Genomic DNA, 18,056 nt, shown 5'->3' on the forward strand with positions numbered 1-18,056 from the left:
TCAATGTTCTGCACCAGATGTGTGTGTAGCGACCTCGGCTTCCGTTACTTGGGCTTCCCTGATCTCCAACGTCGCGACCACGCCTGTCTATGCCTCTTCTGTGTTCATCACTGACACCCACCGGAACAGTTTAGTGTCTGACTCCCTGTACTCACATTTGACTCTAAGCTCTGTGGGAGTAAGGACGCTATCTAGTTAATTCCCTTCTGTAACCCCAGAACCTTGGACAACGGCTGGCCCGTCGCAAATCCTGAATCTGGTCAAAGAATGACTTCACCTTTACTTAGTGAATGCAACCCTAGTACTATTTATTTTCTCCCAAGTATATTTCATTATTTTGGCACACAAGGCTCTTTGTGATATGTTTATCTTCTCCCACCCATTATACAATACTAAATGATTCATCATTCTCTTAACAACCCAAACTTAGCATGTATTTGTACATGCTGTTCCCTCTACTAACACACCCCCACGTGGAACATCTATTTATACCTCAAAAACTCCCACCCAAGCTCACTTACCCTTAAAAGGCTTTCAAACACTTTTAACATCTATCCCATCCCCACTCTGCCCATCTCTTAATTGCATTTTCCTATGAATCTTGCACAAATTTCTATTACTGTACTTTCCACACTGTGTAAGTTTACATGTCAGTTGTCCCAACCATTCTGTGAACTCCTTGAGGGTAAGGTTCATGTCTTATTAATTTTATTTCTAATGTCTATCATATGGCAGACATTCAGTAATATTGATTTGAATAACTTCTACCTCACATTTTATATCTTCAATTCTTTCATCTTCCCTAATAAAACCAAAACATGAATAAAAATGATAAAACACAAAAACAAAAACAAAAAATAGCTGCTGGTACCAAAGGCCCAGTAGGGAGGGAGTTACAAAGAACAGTTCTGAAATATCTGGGCTTTGGTCAGATAGAAATCAAAAATATAATCAGACTCTCAGTGTGCTGCCTTCTATCCTCGCTAACACTAGTAAAGTTAACTTTGAGAAGCCCAAGAACAAACCTATTAAAAGTGCATGATAGTGTTTTATGTACAAAAACTGCATTATAAGCATTACAATTCCCCTCAGTGTACATGCCTTGACTCACACATGTGAAGTGTGAACCGAACTGTAAAGGTGCTTGGCTGGCCCTTCAGACTCCTTGTAAGTTAAGAACATCCCTCTTACTCATGCAAAGGAAATTTGGGATTTATTAAAAGTTTTATAAATGCAAAACAAAGTTTTATGTGATAGTGTCTTGTCATCTATTTTTACAAAAGCCCAAACTCTAACATTAGATTCAATTTTGGAAGAGACTATGGTGATGTGGCCCAGGTGTGTAATTACCCACGGAGTCCACCTGATCCAAAGGATCTTCTTATGTATGACCTTCCTACACTGTTTACTAAATGCCACTCTACCCAGTCAGGCCTCTGTTTGCTGGACGGTAGTCATTCCAAGGTCCCTGGGTGTGGCATTAGGTGGTAGAGCTTGAGGTGAGAACTGTATCCTTACTACTTTACTCCAAGGTAAAGTCCCATGGGAAATATTCCCTTCAGAATTCAGTGCCTGGGAAGGCTTAAAAGACCCCACAGAGACTACATGCTTCTGTGTTTATGATACAGAGAAATAGTCAACTATCACCTCTCCCTTTCCTTCTTGGTTGCTAAGAAGGCTAGTGCTAAATTTCAGGCAGCTGTGTTTATCCTTGGAGTCCATATATTTGCATCATCTTTTCCCCTCATCCTGACTTTTTTCCTTATTGCTACTTTCCTCTTCCTTCCTTGCATGAGTTCTTATTGTAAATTATCCCACATACTTTGAGGTGAAGCAGCCAAACAAGGTAAATACTGAAAGGTTCCCAACAAAGATTCTCTTGGGGTCACATCTTTCTAGAACAAATCACCTACTATAGAGAGTGATTTTATTTTCCACCAAAACTTGTGCAGAAATCAGAAATATCAAAGTTTTGCCTGTCTACTTCTATTTTTGCCCAAATAGCAAAAGTACAATTGCTATAATTACATTTTTAAGAAAATCTAATTACAATTTTTCCCTTCTAATAATAAACCAAACACATCAGAGGTATCTTATGTTTAAGTTCAAAACAAATAACGTGCATTAACTTTAGTTCTCTGACTTCTTATAAATATGTTTGCTATCGTTACCTCCAAGGCCCTATCACTTATCAAAGAATCAGAGGATGTTTTTAGATTTTCCAGTGTTCAGTTCACCAACCGCAACGCTGTGTCTCCTGTCTGTAGCCTGGTACTATAATTCCTTCCCCAGGACAATTAAGAAACTGTTTCAGTTTCATGAGGAGCAAGGGCTTCAGGAAGAGTGGTACCACAGGGCCCATGGAAATGAAACCTGAAATAGAAGGACAAATACCGCAGAGTTAAGAGCAAAATCAACAAGTCACAGATTTCTTAATTACACCCAGAGTAAAACCCAAATTCTCACAAATATATTATGAATTTTTGTGCCTACTCCTTTCATCCTTTTTTTGACAAATCAAGATACAGACATTTCGCTTGTGACCAAAAGAATTTAGGAAAGCAACTATCTAGAATTTAGGTGCTATAAATAATAATTTTATTTTAAGGGGCAGAGGGAGACATGATTGTAAAGTATATTTTGTGACTGTACTGCCAAACTCATAATTGCAATTGTGAAGTTTTACAATATCTATAGTACATTAAACCAGCATTTACATGTACTAAGGACAAGAGAAAAACAACCTCATGCACCATGCAGACCATAAGGATTTTAACTGAGTCAATGGGCCTCTCAAACCATTCACTGGACTTTACAACTAGTTCTGACTTGTAGTCAGAAAATATAGAGGAAGAGAAGGGAGAGGGAGAGGGGGAAAGGGAAGGAGAAAGGAGAGGGAAAAGGAGAGGAGGAGGGGAAAGGAGAAGAGGAGGGGAAAAGGGAAGAGAAAGAGAAAGAGGAGGAGAGAGGAAAAGAAGCAGCAAAAGCAGCAAAGAGGATGAAGAAAAAGAAGAAATATCAATGATTTCTGCTTCCTTCAAGAGAAAACACTTAGGACAGGAAAAAAATAACTGTGAATAAGAAATAAAGGTTTTCTATTAATAATACAGCACAACTGAAAATGATAAAAGCATTTGCTCAGTGTAATTCATCATTGATATTATTTATTCTTGATATAACACAAATCATGAATGCCTCAGTCCTTAAATACTCTGTTCTCTCCACTAATGAACATCCCTGACCAAATGGCATTTTCACTCCTTCTGCCACCTGCAGCATGTTGAACACTGGCCACTAGAAAGCTCCTCGCCAGCACAGCAGTTACAGTCTGTTGAAGCAGACTTTCCAAGAATTACAGCTAGGCAGGGAAAGCTTTTAGGGAATTCCCATATTCTCATCCCACATGGTCTCTTTCCTAAGAAAGTGACTTTTGAGTGCCCCTTTCCACATTCACCTTTTCCCCACTTCACAAAGGCAAGCTGTATCCCTCACCCACTCCAGAATGTGAAAACTTATGGGGTGCCAAATAAGGGGAGGTCTGAAATATCTGTGTAGTTCAAAGAAAACAAATAGTATCTAAACACTGGGTAACACATCCTTACGAGGTAGGGCCATTTCATTCTTGCTTTCATTAAAATTGAAAGAGGGTCTGATAGGTTTGTCAGTTAACAGATAACTAAATGAAATAGAAAATCACTATGGACATTTTAGCATATAACTTGGAAGGAGGTCCAAAATCCGAGTGGCAGTGACATAACAAAATTCCTCTCATACCAGGGGTTATGTGGCCCAGGTTTCTCAATACATCCATCTATAAAAAGCAATAACAAAAATTATAATTGATATTGAAAGGGGGAAAAGGACCTTAGCCAGTAACAATCTGCCCTGCCATCCCTCAGGCTTGTGGTATAAGAGACACAGATAAAGCCAGCTGCAAAGTTAATAGGAAACAATATTTTTTTCCCAGGACAATCTGCAAAATATTGTTAACTCCCTTCTTTGAGTAAATACATACTTTTTTTCCTGAGGCATTTTGCCCTCTAATGTCATAAATTCTGAGAAACATTACTGTTTGAAATTAAAACAGTAAAGAATGAAATATCCCCGTGTACCTGTAGGATCTAAGTCATTTTATCACTGAGATGCGGCCTTGATTTCTAACCCAGATAAGGGGTGTCTGGACACAATCATCCTCATATACCTTTACTCTGTCATTTCCAAGCACACAGGACCCTGAGTCCACTTTGCCAGCCAGACCTGATTGGACCCTTTTCCATGAAGCCCTGCCAGTTGCTGAGTCCATCAAAAACTGCTTCATTTAAATTTCACCTAAACTCCACCCTCCCTCCAAATCCTGTAACTCCACCTTTTCTTTTGTTTGTAGTGGAGTCTCCCTCATTACATTGAGTCTGTAAACCTGTCTTCTTAGACTACAGGTTCCTTTTGGTGACCGCAGGCTATACAAAACATTAACTCTGTCTCCTTCAACCATGGATACACGAACAGTTCAAAAATTCATGTCCCATGCATCTTTTAAGAGACACAATTCTAATAAAATTTTACTTTTATGGAAGTATTAATCAAAATTTACCATTTATTTATTGTTTTCAACAACTATGTACTAAAAGTACTATAAGGATCATTCAATCTGGAAGAATTTTTTAATAGAACTTTTTTAAGTTTTAAGTAAATTGAAATAAATAATTCATGTGATATTTTGTTGCAGGAGTATAATAGGGTAGTCAACAAAAGATATTCAAGCATAAAAATATATTACACTAGTACAAATGTCTGTGGTGGAAGTAGAATGAAAATACAAGTTCAAAGACAAAAAGAAAAACTGAAGGCCCCAACTGTTAAAAAGGGCTTGTATATTTATTTTGTAAGTGGATGATGGTAGTATCAAGTAGGTGTGGCATTCAGATTTGCCTGGATACATTTAAAACCACGATAATGGCAGTTTTATTTTAAAATGTCAGTAATTTATTTCTAATACTCTTGGAATAGCATCTTGTTTCACAATTTTAATAAAAAAATTTCAGAAGTCGTTTAAAAATGTGACAGGTACATGAACAAAAATGTTTGAATACCCCTGTCCTAGCGCCCCATGCACTTTCCCTCACCCCGCCAGCTATAAAATAACCAAGACTACTGTGTTCCAGAATCTGTTTGTGCCACTTTTTTTGGCTAATGTAATCATCCAATTTAATTTAAAATTATGCCATAAACTATAAAAAGATAGCTGTTAAAAGAGGGTTATTTCTAGGAAAATTAATTGAATGCTTTGGAAAGACAGTGAGTTACAAAAAATAATTCTGTTAAATTAGCTGTAGGTGGAAAAGACTAGAAGGAAGATTTATCATAAGTTTCTTTTTGTACATTCTTCCTCCATGTAAAAAAAAAAAAAGAAAGAAAAATCAAAACCAGAAGTCATAATCTAAGTGTTTTCCAAGATTTCTTGATGATAAGAATCACCTATGTCACTTGTTAAATACACAAATAAACAGTCATCTTGCCCTGAAAATTCTCATAAAGAAAATGTAGACTGGGGCCTTGGAATCTGATTTTCTTGGTTGTCTGTTTTGTTTTATTAAATAAGGGCTGGGGTGATTTTTATCTCCAGGGAAATTTCAGGAACACCAGGAGGATTATGAGTATGATTTATGTAAGAAAGCTGAGCTCCAATCAGCAGATTCCTACTCAAAGAAAAGGCTCTTAGCTCTATACCAAAAAAAAAAAAAAACATGAATGAATGCATATCTATGCTTTAAAAGAAAATAAAATATTTCAGGTATATATGTGTTCTTTCTTTTATTATTCTTGCCTTAAATGACATTTTAATTTTTTTTTTTAATCAATAGACCACTAGGGGCCTGATTGCATGGACTAAAAGGGCCCCTACTACCTACCCTTGGTAATCCAGCCAGGTAGGGCACTGGAATTCCCTGTCAATGTGGTCAACTGTAAGTTAAATGTAACTTCTTCATACTCTCGATGAGTAAATACATAATTAAAGCAATCTATAAAAACATTTTTTTTTTTAGCTAAGAATGCCTTTAGTGTTCTAAACCCACCCATCAGTTAGCTTTCTTTGGGGTACTTCTTCCCCCACGCAAACAGGTTACTTCCTTACCTTACTGATGCCTCTTCTGCGACTCCCTCCTTCCACTACAGCCACACTGACCTCCTTGCTATCCCTCAAACCTCCCAGGCATGCTTCCCTCTTAGGGCCTTTGCTCTAGGTAGTCCTAGACAATCTCTTCAAAAAAATCTTCCTTCAAAAGCTCTTAGCCCAGACAATCTTTTGCTAACTCCTTCACCTCCTTCAAATCTGCTCCAATCTCTTCTTAATGAGGCTAGCCGTAACTACCCAGTTGAATCCTGTAACCCCACCCCACAACTCCATCTTTGCTTCTTCCAACAGCTTTATCACCTACTTTCTCACATGCTATAGAATTTGCACGTTACGCTTATTGTTTATTGTTTGCCTTCACTACTAGAATGTATCTTCGTATGGTAGATGTTTTGTTATATTTACTGATACATCCTATCCTAGGAACCTAGAACAGCAGTCTAGAACATAGTAGGTACTTAATAAATATCTGGATGTCAACTAAATTCCAAAGTTTAAAGAAGAGATAAACAACATGGTTACAGGTTGAGGAGGAAACAGGGGGCTTGGAAGGCTCTGCACATTAGCATGGGGGTAACACAAATCCCATTTCAGTCTCAGAAAATGTACTGACCTTTAGATGCCACGGACCCCTGGGGTTGAATAATAGTCAAAACCTTGAAACCTAAAACCAAAAATGTCTAGTGTCTACTCTAACAGTAGTAGTTTCTCAGAAATCATTCAAGACAACCACTGGGGATGGAGGAAATGACAAAAACAAAACCAGAACTAACTAACACCTTGAAAATATTAACATTTTCAGCAGAGGCAAATTCTATGACTGTCATGAAATTAGAATTGGGGCAAAAAATCGAAAGAACTTGTGTAAGGTCTAAGCAGTCTTGTGAGATTCAAGTTTAAAATAAAATGTAGGCAGCATTCTGGCTACCTACTTAGGTAATAAAGAAAATAAGGTAAAAAAATATTATTCTAATTTTCATTTTTCTCATTAACCTAGAGCAGGGGTTGGCAATTTCTTTTTTCTGTAAAGGCTCAGAGAGTAAATATTTTAGGCTTTGAATGCCAGTCTCTGTTATAACCACTCAATTCTGTTGTCATACAAAAGTAATGTAGATAATATATAAACTCATGGTCTTGGTCGAGTTCCAATAAAACTTTATTTATAAATACAGATGGTGAGTGACTTTGGCCTATAGGCAGCAGTTTGCTGGCCTCTGACCTAGAATAAATTTCAACCGAAATCTGTTACACATGAGATGGAAGAGAAAATTCTGCCATTGTTAAGTCATGGCTTTAAACAAGCCACTCAATGGATCTAGGCTTGGTTTGGCATTTGAAAAACTGAGTAGGATGAAATGACCACCCAAATCTCTTCTAAATGTCAGCTTTGATGACTTCCAGATAAAAGCACTGCTGGCTTCACTCGTCAGGTGTATTTACCTGGGAAAATTCCCACTTAGTGGTACAGACAGCCTCAGCTCCCCAAAGAAGCCAACAGATGGTTGTTCTTGTGGTTGGTGCTGGCAGATGGGTAACTTGTTATATTTGATCAAAGTTTCTAACTAGCAAGTAGTTTGTTTGAACAGAGACAATGCAGGTTTTCAGGACATGAAGCTAGAGAATTTTGGGTGAAGAACAGTAGCAGCTGAAGCAGGTCTGAGGTTTTAGGAGGCCCAACTTATGAACTGATATCATTATAGACTAAGAATCTTTTCTTAACTTGCAGAGAAAACTACCAAGTTCAATTTCCTTTCATATGAAGACATACACAATGGATACCCAGAACCTGCTAGTCGGTCCAGGGCATGAGAGGTAGAGGCTAATTCTTATCTTAGGTTGTGGAAACACTTAAGTTTTATTTTCTTCTTTTCCCCTATCTGCATTTTCTTAACTTTCTATAATGATGACTTTTAAAAATTCTTTATACTTATCAGAGAAAAACTGGAGAGCAAATGACTGAAAATAAACCACATGAGAATAACGGAATTGGGTTGCAGCTCATTTCCTCCCTCAGAAAGTTTATCCTGACTCACTCTTAAGAGTATTATGATATTCTTTCAAGCAGACAAGAGTCTTCAAGTACATGGCTCTCATATCACTTTGAATGATGCTAACTAGCTCAGGTGCTACACATTATGTGTCACAATGCATATTAGAGGCCTAATTATTTTTCTGTGGACAACTTAGAAGAAAATTTAATTTTTTAACAGAGCTCTGTTGACATATGATTCACATACAAACCATTCATTTAAAAAATATAATTAAAAGGGTTTTTTAAGTATATTCACAGTTGTACAACCATCATCATAATCAACTTTAGAACATTTTTATCACCAAAAATGAAACCTGTACCCATTAGCAGTCACTCTCCATTCCTCCCTACCCCAACCCTAGACAACCAGTAATCTATCTATGGTCTCTATTGATTTACTGATTCCAGATATTTCGTATAAATGGAATCATACAATATGTGGTCTTGTGTGTCTGGTTTCTTTCATTCGATACATTGTTTTCGAGGCTCATCCATGTTGTAGCATGTATCAGCACTTCATTCTTTTTATGGCTTAATAATATTCCTTTGTACATATACCACATTTTATTTATCCATTCACTAGCTGAAGGACATTTGGATTGTTTCTGCCCTTTGATTATTATGAACAATCACATACACATTTTTGTGTAGACATGTTTTCATTTCTCTTGGCTATATACCTAGGAGTGGAATTGCTGGGTTATATGTTGACTCTACATATAACCTTTTGAGGAACTGCCAGACTGTTGCCCAAAGCAGCTGCACCATTGTACCTTCCCATCTGCAATATATGAGGGGTCCAATTTCTTTATCAACACTTATTTTCCATTTAAAAAATTATAGTAGTCCTCCCCTTGTTCATGGTTTCGCTTTCCACAGTTTCACTTTCTACCATTTCAGTTACCTGCAGTCAACCACAGTCCAAAAATATTAAATGGAAAATTACAGAAATAAACAATTTTTAAGTTTTAAACTGCATGCCATTCTGAATACCTCACTTCGTTTCCTCACATAGGCATTGTACCATCTCACATCATCACAAGAACGAGTACAATACAATAAGACATTTTGAGAGAGACCACATTCACATCACTTTCATTATGGCATATTGTTACAATTGTTCTACTTTATTAGTTATTGTTGTTAATCTCTTACTATGCCTAACTTATAAATTACACTTTACCATAGGTATGTATGTATAGGAAAGAAACATGGTATATATAGGGTTCAATACTATCTGTGGTTTCAGGCATCCTCTGGGGATCCTGGAACATATGCCCCGCAGATGAGGGGGACTGCTATATGGCCATGCCAGTGGATGTTAAGTAGCATCTCGTTGTGGTTTTAATTAATTTCCCTAATGATTAATGATATTCAGGATCTCTTCAGTGTGCTTATTGACCATGTGTATATATTTGGAGAACTGTCTATTTAAATCTTTGGCCCATTTTTAATTGGATTATTTGGCTTTTTATCATTGAGTTGTGAGAGTTCTTTATATAGTCTGGATACCAAGTCCCTTATCAAATATTAGACATGCAAATATTTCTTCTCCTTCTGTGAGTTGTCTTTTTCACTTTATTGATGGTATTTATTGAAGTAAATAAGTTTTTAATTCTGATGAAGTCTAATTTATCCATTTTTCTTATGTTACCTGTGCTTTTGATGCCACATGAAGGAGGCATTGACTAACTCAAGGTCACAAAGATTTACTCCTATATTTTCTTTTAAAAATTTTATATTCTTAGCCCTTATATTTAGGTTTGTGATCTATTTGAGTTATTTTTTGTATATGGTGTGATAGAGTCCAATTTTATTCTTTTGCATGTGGCTATCCAGCTGTTCCACCACTATCTGTTAAAAAGACTATTCTTTCCTTCACTGATTTATACCTTTATACCTTTTCAAAAATCAGTTTACCACAAATGTGAGGGTTTATTGCTCGACTCTCAGTTCTGTTCCACTGATGTATATGTCTATCCTTATGCCAGTACCACTCTGTAACTTTATAGTATATTTTGAAACTGGGACGTCTGAGTTCTCTAACTTCATTCTTCTTTTCACTTGGCTATTCTGGATCCCTTGTTTTTCATATGAATTTTAGGATCACCTTGTCAATTTCAGCAAAGAAGCCAGCTACAATTTTGATAGAGACGGCGTGACTCTGCAAATTAATTTGTGGAGTAGTGCCATCTTAATAATATTAAGTTGTCCAATCCATGAACATGGATGTCCCTCCGCATGTTTAGGTATTCTTTTTTTTCAGAAACATTCTGTAGTTTTCAGAGTATAAGTTTTACAGAGAGGACAATTTTTTTAAAAGGATGTTTTCCTAGTCCCCACCACTTGCACACAAATGAAGAACTATGGACTGGAGAAGTTTAGGACAATAGCCAGCTAATCACTGGAAGAGGCTCATAATGAAGCGTGTTTCTGCACAGTCTATGGCACATTTTTTTAGCCCAGTGAAGACTTAAAACAGAAGTTCTCATCCTGGCTGCACATTAAGATCACTTAGGAAGCTCATAAAAGTCATGATGCTCAGGCTACACCTCAAAGATGGTACCCAGTCATTCGTATTTTATGAATATGCAGCTGATGTTAAAAACCACTGATTAAAGTTAATAACAAGAGTTTCAGTGAAGTTTTTTATATTTTATTTACATATATAAAACATATTTGTTAATTATTTATATTCTACCTTAGTCTAGAAAGGAATTAAAAGACTGACAATAATATAAACTAAATCAAAAGACAAAAAAGCAGAGGTGAAAAAAGAAAGCAAAACAAAGGTAAAGACATAAAATGAAACCTAAAATGAGACTACAATGCATACTACGATGATCTACTCTTTCCATACAAACATGAATCAGGATCAGTATCATAATATAGTCACAAATACAAATATTCTTGGAAAGTAGACCAAAGAGGAATTTGCCCAGTCTTGCAATGACAGCAGCAGAAGATGAAGCTCTTCCGGATTTACTTGCTGAGCATTCTGCTTACCCACATCTAAATGCCATTACTAAATCTAGCTTAAAAATGAAAGTAAAGTCTAGGGGATCAAAGAACAGCTTTCAAAATGTGAAAAAATAAAAGTCCTATGGCAAACCACTGTAAAAAGACAAAGCCACCTTAATCTACAGTTAACGATATTTGTTCTTTCTTAAAAGAAACTACAGACCAAATAAAACACAAACTGTGTGTCTCTTCTAAAAATTAGAACAGTAGGTAAAATCTCTTCAGATGACCATGTTCAAATGTGCTCAATAACGACCATCTCCCACCTCGGTAATCCCTGTACCTGAACATGCTGGTGGCTGGGGTGGTTTCCATGTTAAATTCGGCCACTGGCACACCCTTGGCTGACACCTGGGGTGCAAACATGGCAGCAGGATAAACCACAGAGGAAGTTCCCACCTACAAAGCAAACAGATGGATATGGACACATGACCACGCTATGCCAAGAAGCAGCATTTTTTTCAGAAAACCTCACTTAAACTCAGGCAGGTTTGTGGTGGCAAGTGTGAGGAAAGCCAAACTGGATGGGATATGGAGAGTGTTTAAGGGACAAATGGGAAGTCGGGAGGCATCACTGGAATTCAAGGAGATGTGCTGTAAAAGGAGAGTTGTGCAAATGGAGAGAGTAGCAAAGAAATGATTCAATCATCGCCTTTTGAGGGTTAGTTTTCTTTTTGTTTCTGCTCTTTACAGTGATGCAAATAATCCATGTCCTCTCTTTTTTTTAAAGTTAGATAATTCAAAGAAAAAACATACACATCTTTCATAATCTTACTATCCCAAGATAACCACTGTTCACATTTTGATGCATACTCTTTCAGGTTTTCCCTATAAATATATGTTCTTCAGAAGAATGGGATGATCAGAATGTATCTTACAAGCCAGCTTTTCTCCCTTAGCCATCTGTCACGAACACTGACACTATACTCAACTTTGGGAAGCACAGTAAACACTGAATGAACGAATATACACACGAGAAAGGGCCTCTACTTTTAAAGACATGTTAAGGAAAATTTAAAACATGTCTACCCTTTGTCTATTTAATTCCACTAGGAAATTTGTCCTAAGGAAATAATTGGAAGAGTATTCTAAGAGTTATGGCTGAGGCTATTCACTGTAGCATTGTTTCAAATATCAAAATTTGAAACAGCTTAAATGCCCAACAATGGAAGATATGTTAAATACATCATTTTATATCCATACAGCAGAACACCACAGCAGCCAATTAAAAGATGATGTGCATTTAGATGTACTGACGTGGAATATGCGAAGTGAATTGCTATGTGAACAATGTAGTTTCAAAACAGAACATATAATATAAACCCATTTTCTTATGTTTAATCAAGATGTGTACATCTGCATAAGAAAAGGTCTAGACCGGGGGTGGGCAAACTTTTTCTGTAAAAGGCCAGATAGTACTTTTTTCTTTAGCCTTTGCAGGCCATATGGTCTCTGTCACAAACATTCAGCTCTGCCATTACATTGTGAAAGCAGCCATGGTCTATACACAGAAGACACATGGCTATGTTCTAGTAAAACTTTATTTACAAAAACAGGTGGCAGGCCAGATTTGGTCCATAGGCCACAGTCTGCTCATCCCTAGTCTAGAAGAAAACATATCAAAATGCTAACACTGACTATTTCAGGATCGCAGAATTATGAGTGATTTGTAATTTTTTCTTTTTTTATTTTCTCAATTAAATTTAATAATGAGTATGTATTATTTTAAAAATCAGGACCAATAACATGCCCTTTTAATGATGTGGGTGGGTTGGGGTGGGAGAAAAGGCTTTGAGAAGCCCAAAATGTGGTTTGGCATAGTTTCATATTTTTAAGATCAATTCTTACTTATTGCTTCTTGGGTTTTCTGTAGGATGCCACAAGATCCCTCAAAACATATCTTAAGAGAAGGGGTAAGGGAAAAGGAGAGAGGGAACAACAGCAAACTCCACCCCAGTCCTGGTGTTTCAGAAAGTCCCCAGGATCAGGGAAGGGTGTGACCTACCACTAGACATAAGTCACAGAGGGCCAGCTCTCTGTCAACCAACTCCAGAATGGTAGGATCCAGGTTTTCTCCGAACCACACCACGTGAGGTCGCAGGAGGCCTCCGCACCCTGCCTCTTCACACCTGTAAGAATATTATCCTTAACCCAAGCCCTGCCCTGCCTTGCCCTACCAAAAGATCTGCCCAGGGGATCAGAGGAAGCCCAGGGGCTGCCTCAAATCCAGTCTGTCCAGATAGGTCACCCCTGATCTTCCTTCTTATCCCCATCCCTGCCATCCCAGCCCATATGAGCTTGTCCTGAATATGAAGTACTGACTTTAAGTGCCTTACAAAGTTTTTATTTTGTCTGGATGCATAGTTGATTTGTGACGAATGTGTTTCAGCCAAACTTGACCTTCTCCTTCTAGTTTTCTTTCCTAGTTACTTCATCATACTCATGAGTGTGATTGTGCTCACAGTTACCCAGGTCTGGGAGGAACACTGGATTCACATTTGCCACCAACACCCCAATCATCCCCTAATTTCATCAATGACCCCCTTTCATTTTCTCTGAGATTCACTTCTTTCTCATCCTGTCTATAGTCAAGTTCTCCAGTGTCGATTACTAAAATTCTCTCATTGTTCACTCCTTACTATCCGTTAGTTTTCTCATATGTACCTCCTGCAATAACCTTCCCCAAACATCATTTTCATCATATGAATGTCCTACTCAGGACCCCCCAGGATTCCCAGTTCTTTCAGATTGAAACTTAAGCATTTAGTAATGAAAATTCTTACTAAGAAAAATAAAAAGTGTTCTGTGGTTAAATAAACCAGTGAAATATTAACATATTATAACCACTTTTAAGAGAGTAACAATGTGTTTTAGCATATGAAATGCTCTGAGAAAAGTAAACATACTTCAACTTTGTTGGGTCTAGTGTTATTTGAGCACATTTTTTCAGGCAATGCCATGGATATAGTGCTCTATGAAACATTTCTGGAAGTACCGTTTTAATATCTAGTCTTGAAAATTTGATATAAAAATCTTTCTAGGGTTTCTTATTTTTTAATCTACAAAAATTATGTTTGGTCCTATAATTTCATCTTTGCAAGACCTTTTCCTGTTTCCATAACCCTGGATTAATAATACTGATGATGATGAGGAAGATGACGATGATAATAACTAACATTTATTACCCAGTTACTGGACTCTAGCCTCTATGCCTTACACTGGATAAGCATCTGTAGCATAACAGCTTCAGAAATTTTCCAGGCTTCAAATCGTCCTGCCGTAACACAAAGCAAAAAGTGTCAGTTCCCTTAACCCTGGTTTGGTTCATCCTTTGTCCTTTTGCCCTTGGCCATATAGGTCAGAGCTGTCTTTCACATTTACACATTTAAGAGGCATCTCACAAAATGAACTTAAATTCCGATTCCTAATTTTCTTTTTTTGTAATCTGGAAGACCAAATACAGATCAAAGTTTTTACCCACCGGGGAAGTTTCTCAACTGGGATTCTGGCATCTTGTGTTTCAGGTTCTGGAGCACTGATGTAAACCATATAAGAAAGAGAGAATGTCATTAGTAAAACTGAACAAAGAAATAAACCCCATGAGTTTGCATATTTGCCTGGCAGGATATGGTACAAAACTCCTAATTAATACATGCTAAAACCATGGGTAAAACCGAGGACCCTAAGAAAGGTCCTTGAAGGATAGACACTAAACAATTACCCATGGTTTTAGGTCAAGAGAGGGAATTTATATGTGGGGAAGGGGTGGAACAGCTGGATGTGCTAAGGGGGAGTTTCATGATTTGCATTGTATATATTATAATTTGAATCTTCGGCAATGATATTACATTATTACTTGTATACTAATTTAAAATGGTCAAATAGAATTTTCTCAATATTCTGAGTCTGCTCTTTATTTCCTTCCCAAATTATAATAATAGTACACGTTTATCACAGAAATGTTGGAAAATTCAAAACGATATAAAGAAAAAATCAAAATTACCTATCCTCCCACCACTCCTGATCATCACTGATACACAGATACATCAACATGGGGACTGTGTGTGTGTGTGTGTGTGTGTGTGTGTGTATTTAAAAAGTTGGGATTATATTGTATAGAGTTAGATCCTGAGGTTTTCACTTAACATTGTAAATTGTGAGCAAAATATTTCTTTCATCATAGGGTATAATGTATCTAGTCTTATTTCTAATAAATATCCACAGGAATCTTAGATTAATGTTCCATTTCCTAGTATTTATGTTCAATTTAAAAGAAAAAGCAATATACACTTATTCTGTATTACAGCATAATTACCCTTTTCCTGATAAAGCTGGACAAATTGGACTCTTGTGATTCTCAGCCACAACTCCACAAGAGGTACATCGAGTTTTAAATATGCTACCTGAAAAAACACAAGTTAAGCAAGACCAGAAAGAGTATAATCAAGAGCAACTGTCTCCATGTTTCCACGTTCACTTTAGCAAATGGGCCTACCCTAGGTATCACAAGAAATGTAAAGGCATGCAGTACTATTGAACAAGCCAAGAACATCTGTCCTCCTGGACTTTATAATCTGGAGAAAAGAGGGATGGATGAAATAACTTACTACATGGCTAAGGGGCTCTCAGATTGCCTTAGAATGATGTTCAGAAGGAACTGAACTGGCTGACAGGGTAGATGAAGCCAACTTAAACCTAAGGGCATGATTGATAAAAGTTCAGTAGCTTGGGATGTGTTTTACAAAATCTTAATTTCAACTTAAGAAAGCGTGACTCTTTTATCTAAAACCAGCTCAATGATTAAATAATCAACTAATAAATGAAGAAAATAATTGTTAATACTAGCAACAATTTATTGAGTTAAACCAGTAACAATGACCACAACTCACTAAATATTCACGTGTCCAGTGTTGTGCTGAGCATGTCACACACTGTAGTGGACACATATTGTTCCATTCTGTCCAGTGTAACTTCTTTGAGGAACCATCTCTCCTCTATCCCATGCTGAGCTGATGGAGCTGTCAATGACATCTCAAAATACAAGCTTGGGCACAATTTCTAGACTGATCCAATCATAATACCCTATTCCTCTAGTGGTAGTGTTTGGTCAAAGAGGAGGTATGTGACCCAAGCAAGGCCATCTAGAAGTTCATCTTCTGAGGAGATAGCTAAGCTAGAGTGAGCCTGGAGCCACCAGATGCTACCTTCGCTGGCACATGGAAGCAGATCAACTGCAGAGGGAGAAGTGAGGTTAACTCAAAGAGTAAACAAAGCTGGGGGAAGGAGAGGTAGAGAGGCAGGGAGAGAAAGAAAGGGATCAGGGCTCCTCAGTTTTGTGAGTCAAGATACCTATTTTGTCAGTTTCAGTATGGCCACTTTGTTCCGTGTTAACATCTCTGAAATTGTGTCCTACAATTATTACTAGCCACATGATGGATGTGATGTGGTTGTCACAGCCAGCACTTGCACAGACTTGTTGAAGGATAACACCAATGACTGAAATGTTTGATGACTTGGTCGTTATTTTTTGGTGGCCTAACTGGGCAAAGGCAGTCCCTGTATATTTCAGCTGGCAAACCATTTAAGGGCCACTGGAGAAAGAAAACAAGTCCTGGTTATTACCTAGAACCTTTCTGCTGACACCTTTTAGTAAGACCAAGAAAGGCCCAATATCAAACTTGCAGAATGTGTGTCAGCAGCTTGGAAAAGAACCAAGAGCTTACAGAACTCTTAGGAAGAGCTGCATCCCCAAACCCTTTGCTGGCACAGAACATGAAACTGCGGGGAGAATGCAGTTATCGATGCCTCAGAGTCATCCAGAAATGATTTAGAAATATCTTAACCACTTTATTTCACTCATGTCTTGTTTAGATAGTGAGAAATATCTTAACCACTTTATTTCACCCATATTTTGTTTTTATGTGCACGGGAGTGATATAATTTCTAAAAATCTGTATCCAAGTATGCTTTAACAAGCCCTTCCTATAAGTATAAAATAACAATTCTTAGGGACAATAAAATATCACGATTTTAAGCCAATTATTTTCTTTCTAAGTATCACATTAAAAACATGATGCATCTTAAAATTGATGACATCTTCACTGATGAAAGGAAGGGCTTTCTTTTATTTTTACTTAAATTAGAAGAGAGTTCTCATCACTTGCAACCAAAAAAATCCCAACAAATGTACCTATATAACCTATTTAATCCTTAAAAGAACTCTATAAGATAGGTGTTATCCCCATTTTATTCATGGTGAGTGGCAGCCTACATTTTGACGCTGTAGAGAAATGAGATGCGCCATGAAGAGAGTCCCAGACCCAACAGAAGAAGGTGCCAAAAAGACACTTGGTGAGTGGGTGGCTGACCGCTGCTGGGACACAAAAGAGAGATGGGATCCAAGCAAACAGTGCTCAACTTTCATTATCAGGGTGACCGTAAGCCTAGGCAAAAATGGGCAACTTCACTGCAGATACACACAAGCAACATTCCCCACTGGGTCACTGTTTCTGGAAATTCCGTGCTTAGAAATGCATTCCTTGGGATCGAAGTTTTGTAGACTTTTAAGTGCACATGTTCTTGAGAAGAAATCCTTGCATGCCCATTTATACTCTTGTATGAATAAATGTATTAGATTTTGGTGAGAGCAAAGAGGGGAAATGATTAAGACGAAGGAAAAGGAGGGTGTCATCAGGACAGAGAAGGAAAGCCAAAAGGACTCAAGACAAAACCCACGTGTGTCACAAACTTAGTGGCCTTGCTATAGTGAAGATCACTGAGCTGACAGCTCCCTAAAAGATCCAGGGTTTAGCAGAAGCACAAACCCTAGAGTGCTAACTGGGGGACAAAGGGAAAGTAAAAAGATGCCTC

General features: G+C 37.5%; 1 protein-coding gene across 6 annotated transcripts in view; it reads right to left on the reverse strand.

Moving 5' to 3' along the window:
- Positions 1-1,190: 1,190 nt before the first annotated feature.
- The window catches only part of SIRT5 (sirtuin 5), a 29,386-nt gene continuing 12,520 nt past the window's right edge, over positions 1,191-18,056 (reverse strand). For 5 of the 6 annotated variants that reach the window (XM_015587310.2, XM_006909255.3, XM_015587312.2 and 2 more), the window contains 5 exons: positions 15,502-15,589; positions 14,668-14,721; positions 13,192-13,315; positions 11,470-11,585; positions 1,191-2,373 (listed from right to left, as the gene is read on the reverse strand). In XM_015587310.2, coding sequence (XP_015442796.1) covers positions 2,298-2,373; positions 11,470-11,585; positions 13,192-13,315; positions 14,668-14,721; positions 15,502-15,589 — 458 coding nt within the window. In that variant the 3' untranslated portion in view covers positions 1,191-2,297. The remainder of the gene's footprint in view (positions 2,374-11,469; positions 11,586-13,191; positions 13,316-14,667; positions 14,722-15,501; positions 15,590-18,056) is intronic. The other variant, XM_015587314.2, reaches the window with a different exon arrangement.

This window comes from Pteropus alecto, unplaced genomic scaffold, assembly GCF_000325575.1.
Source record: "Pteropus alecto unplaced genomic scaffold, ASM32557v1 scaffold121, whole genome shotgun sequence".
Taxonomy (NCBI): Eukaryota; Metazoa; Chordata; class Mammalia; order Chiroptera; family Pteropodidae; genus Pteropus; species Pteropus alecto.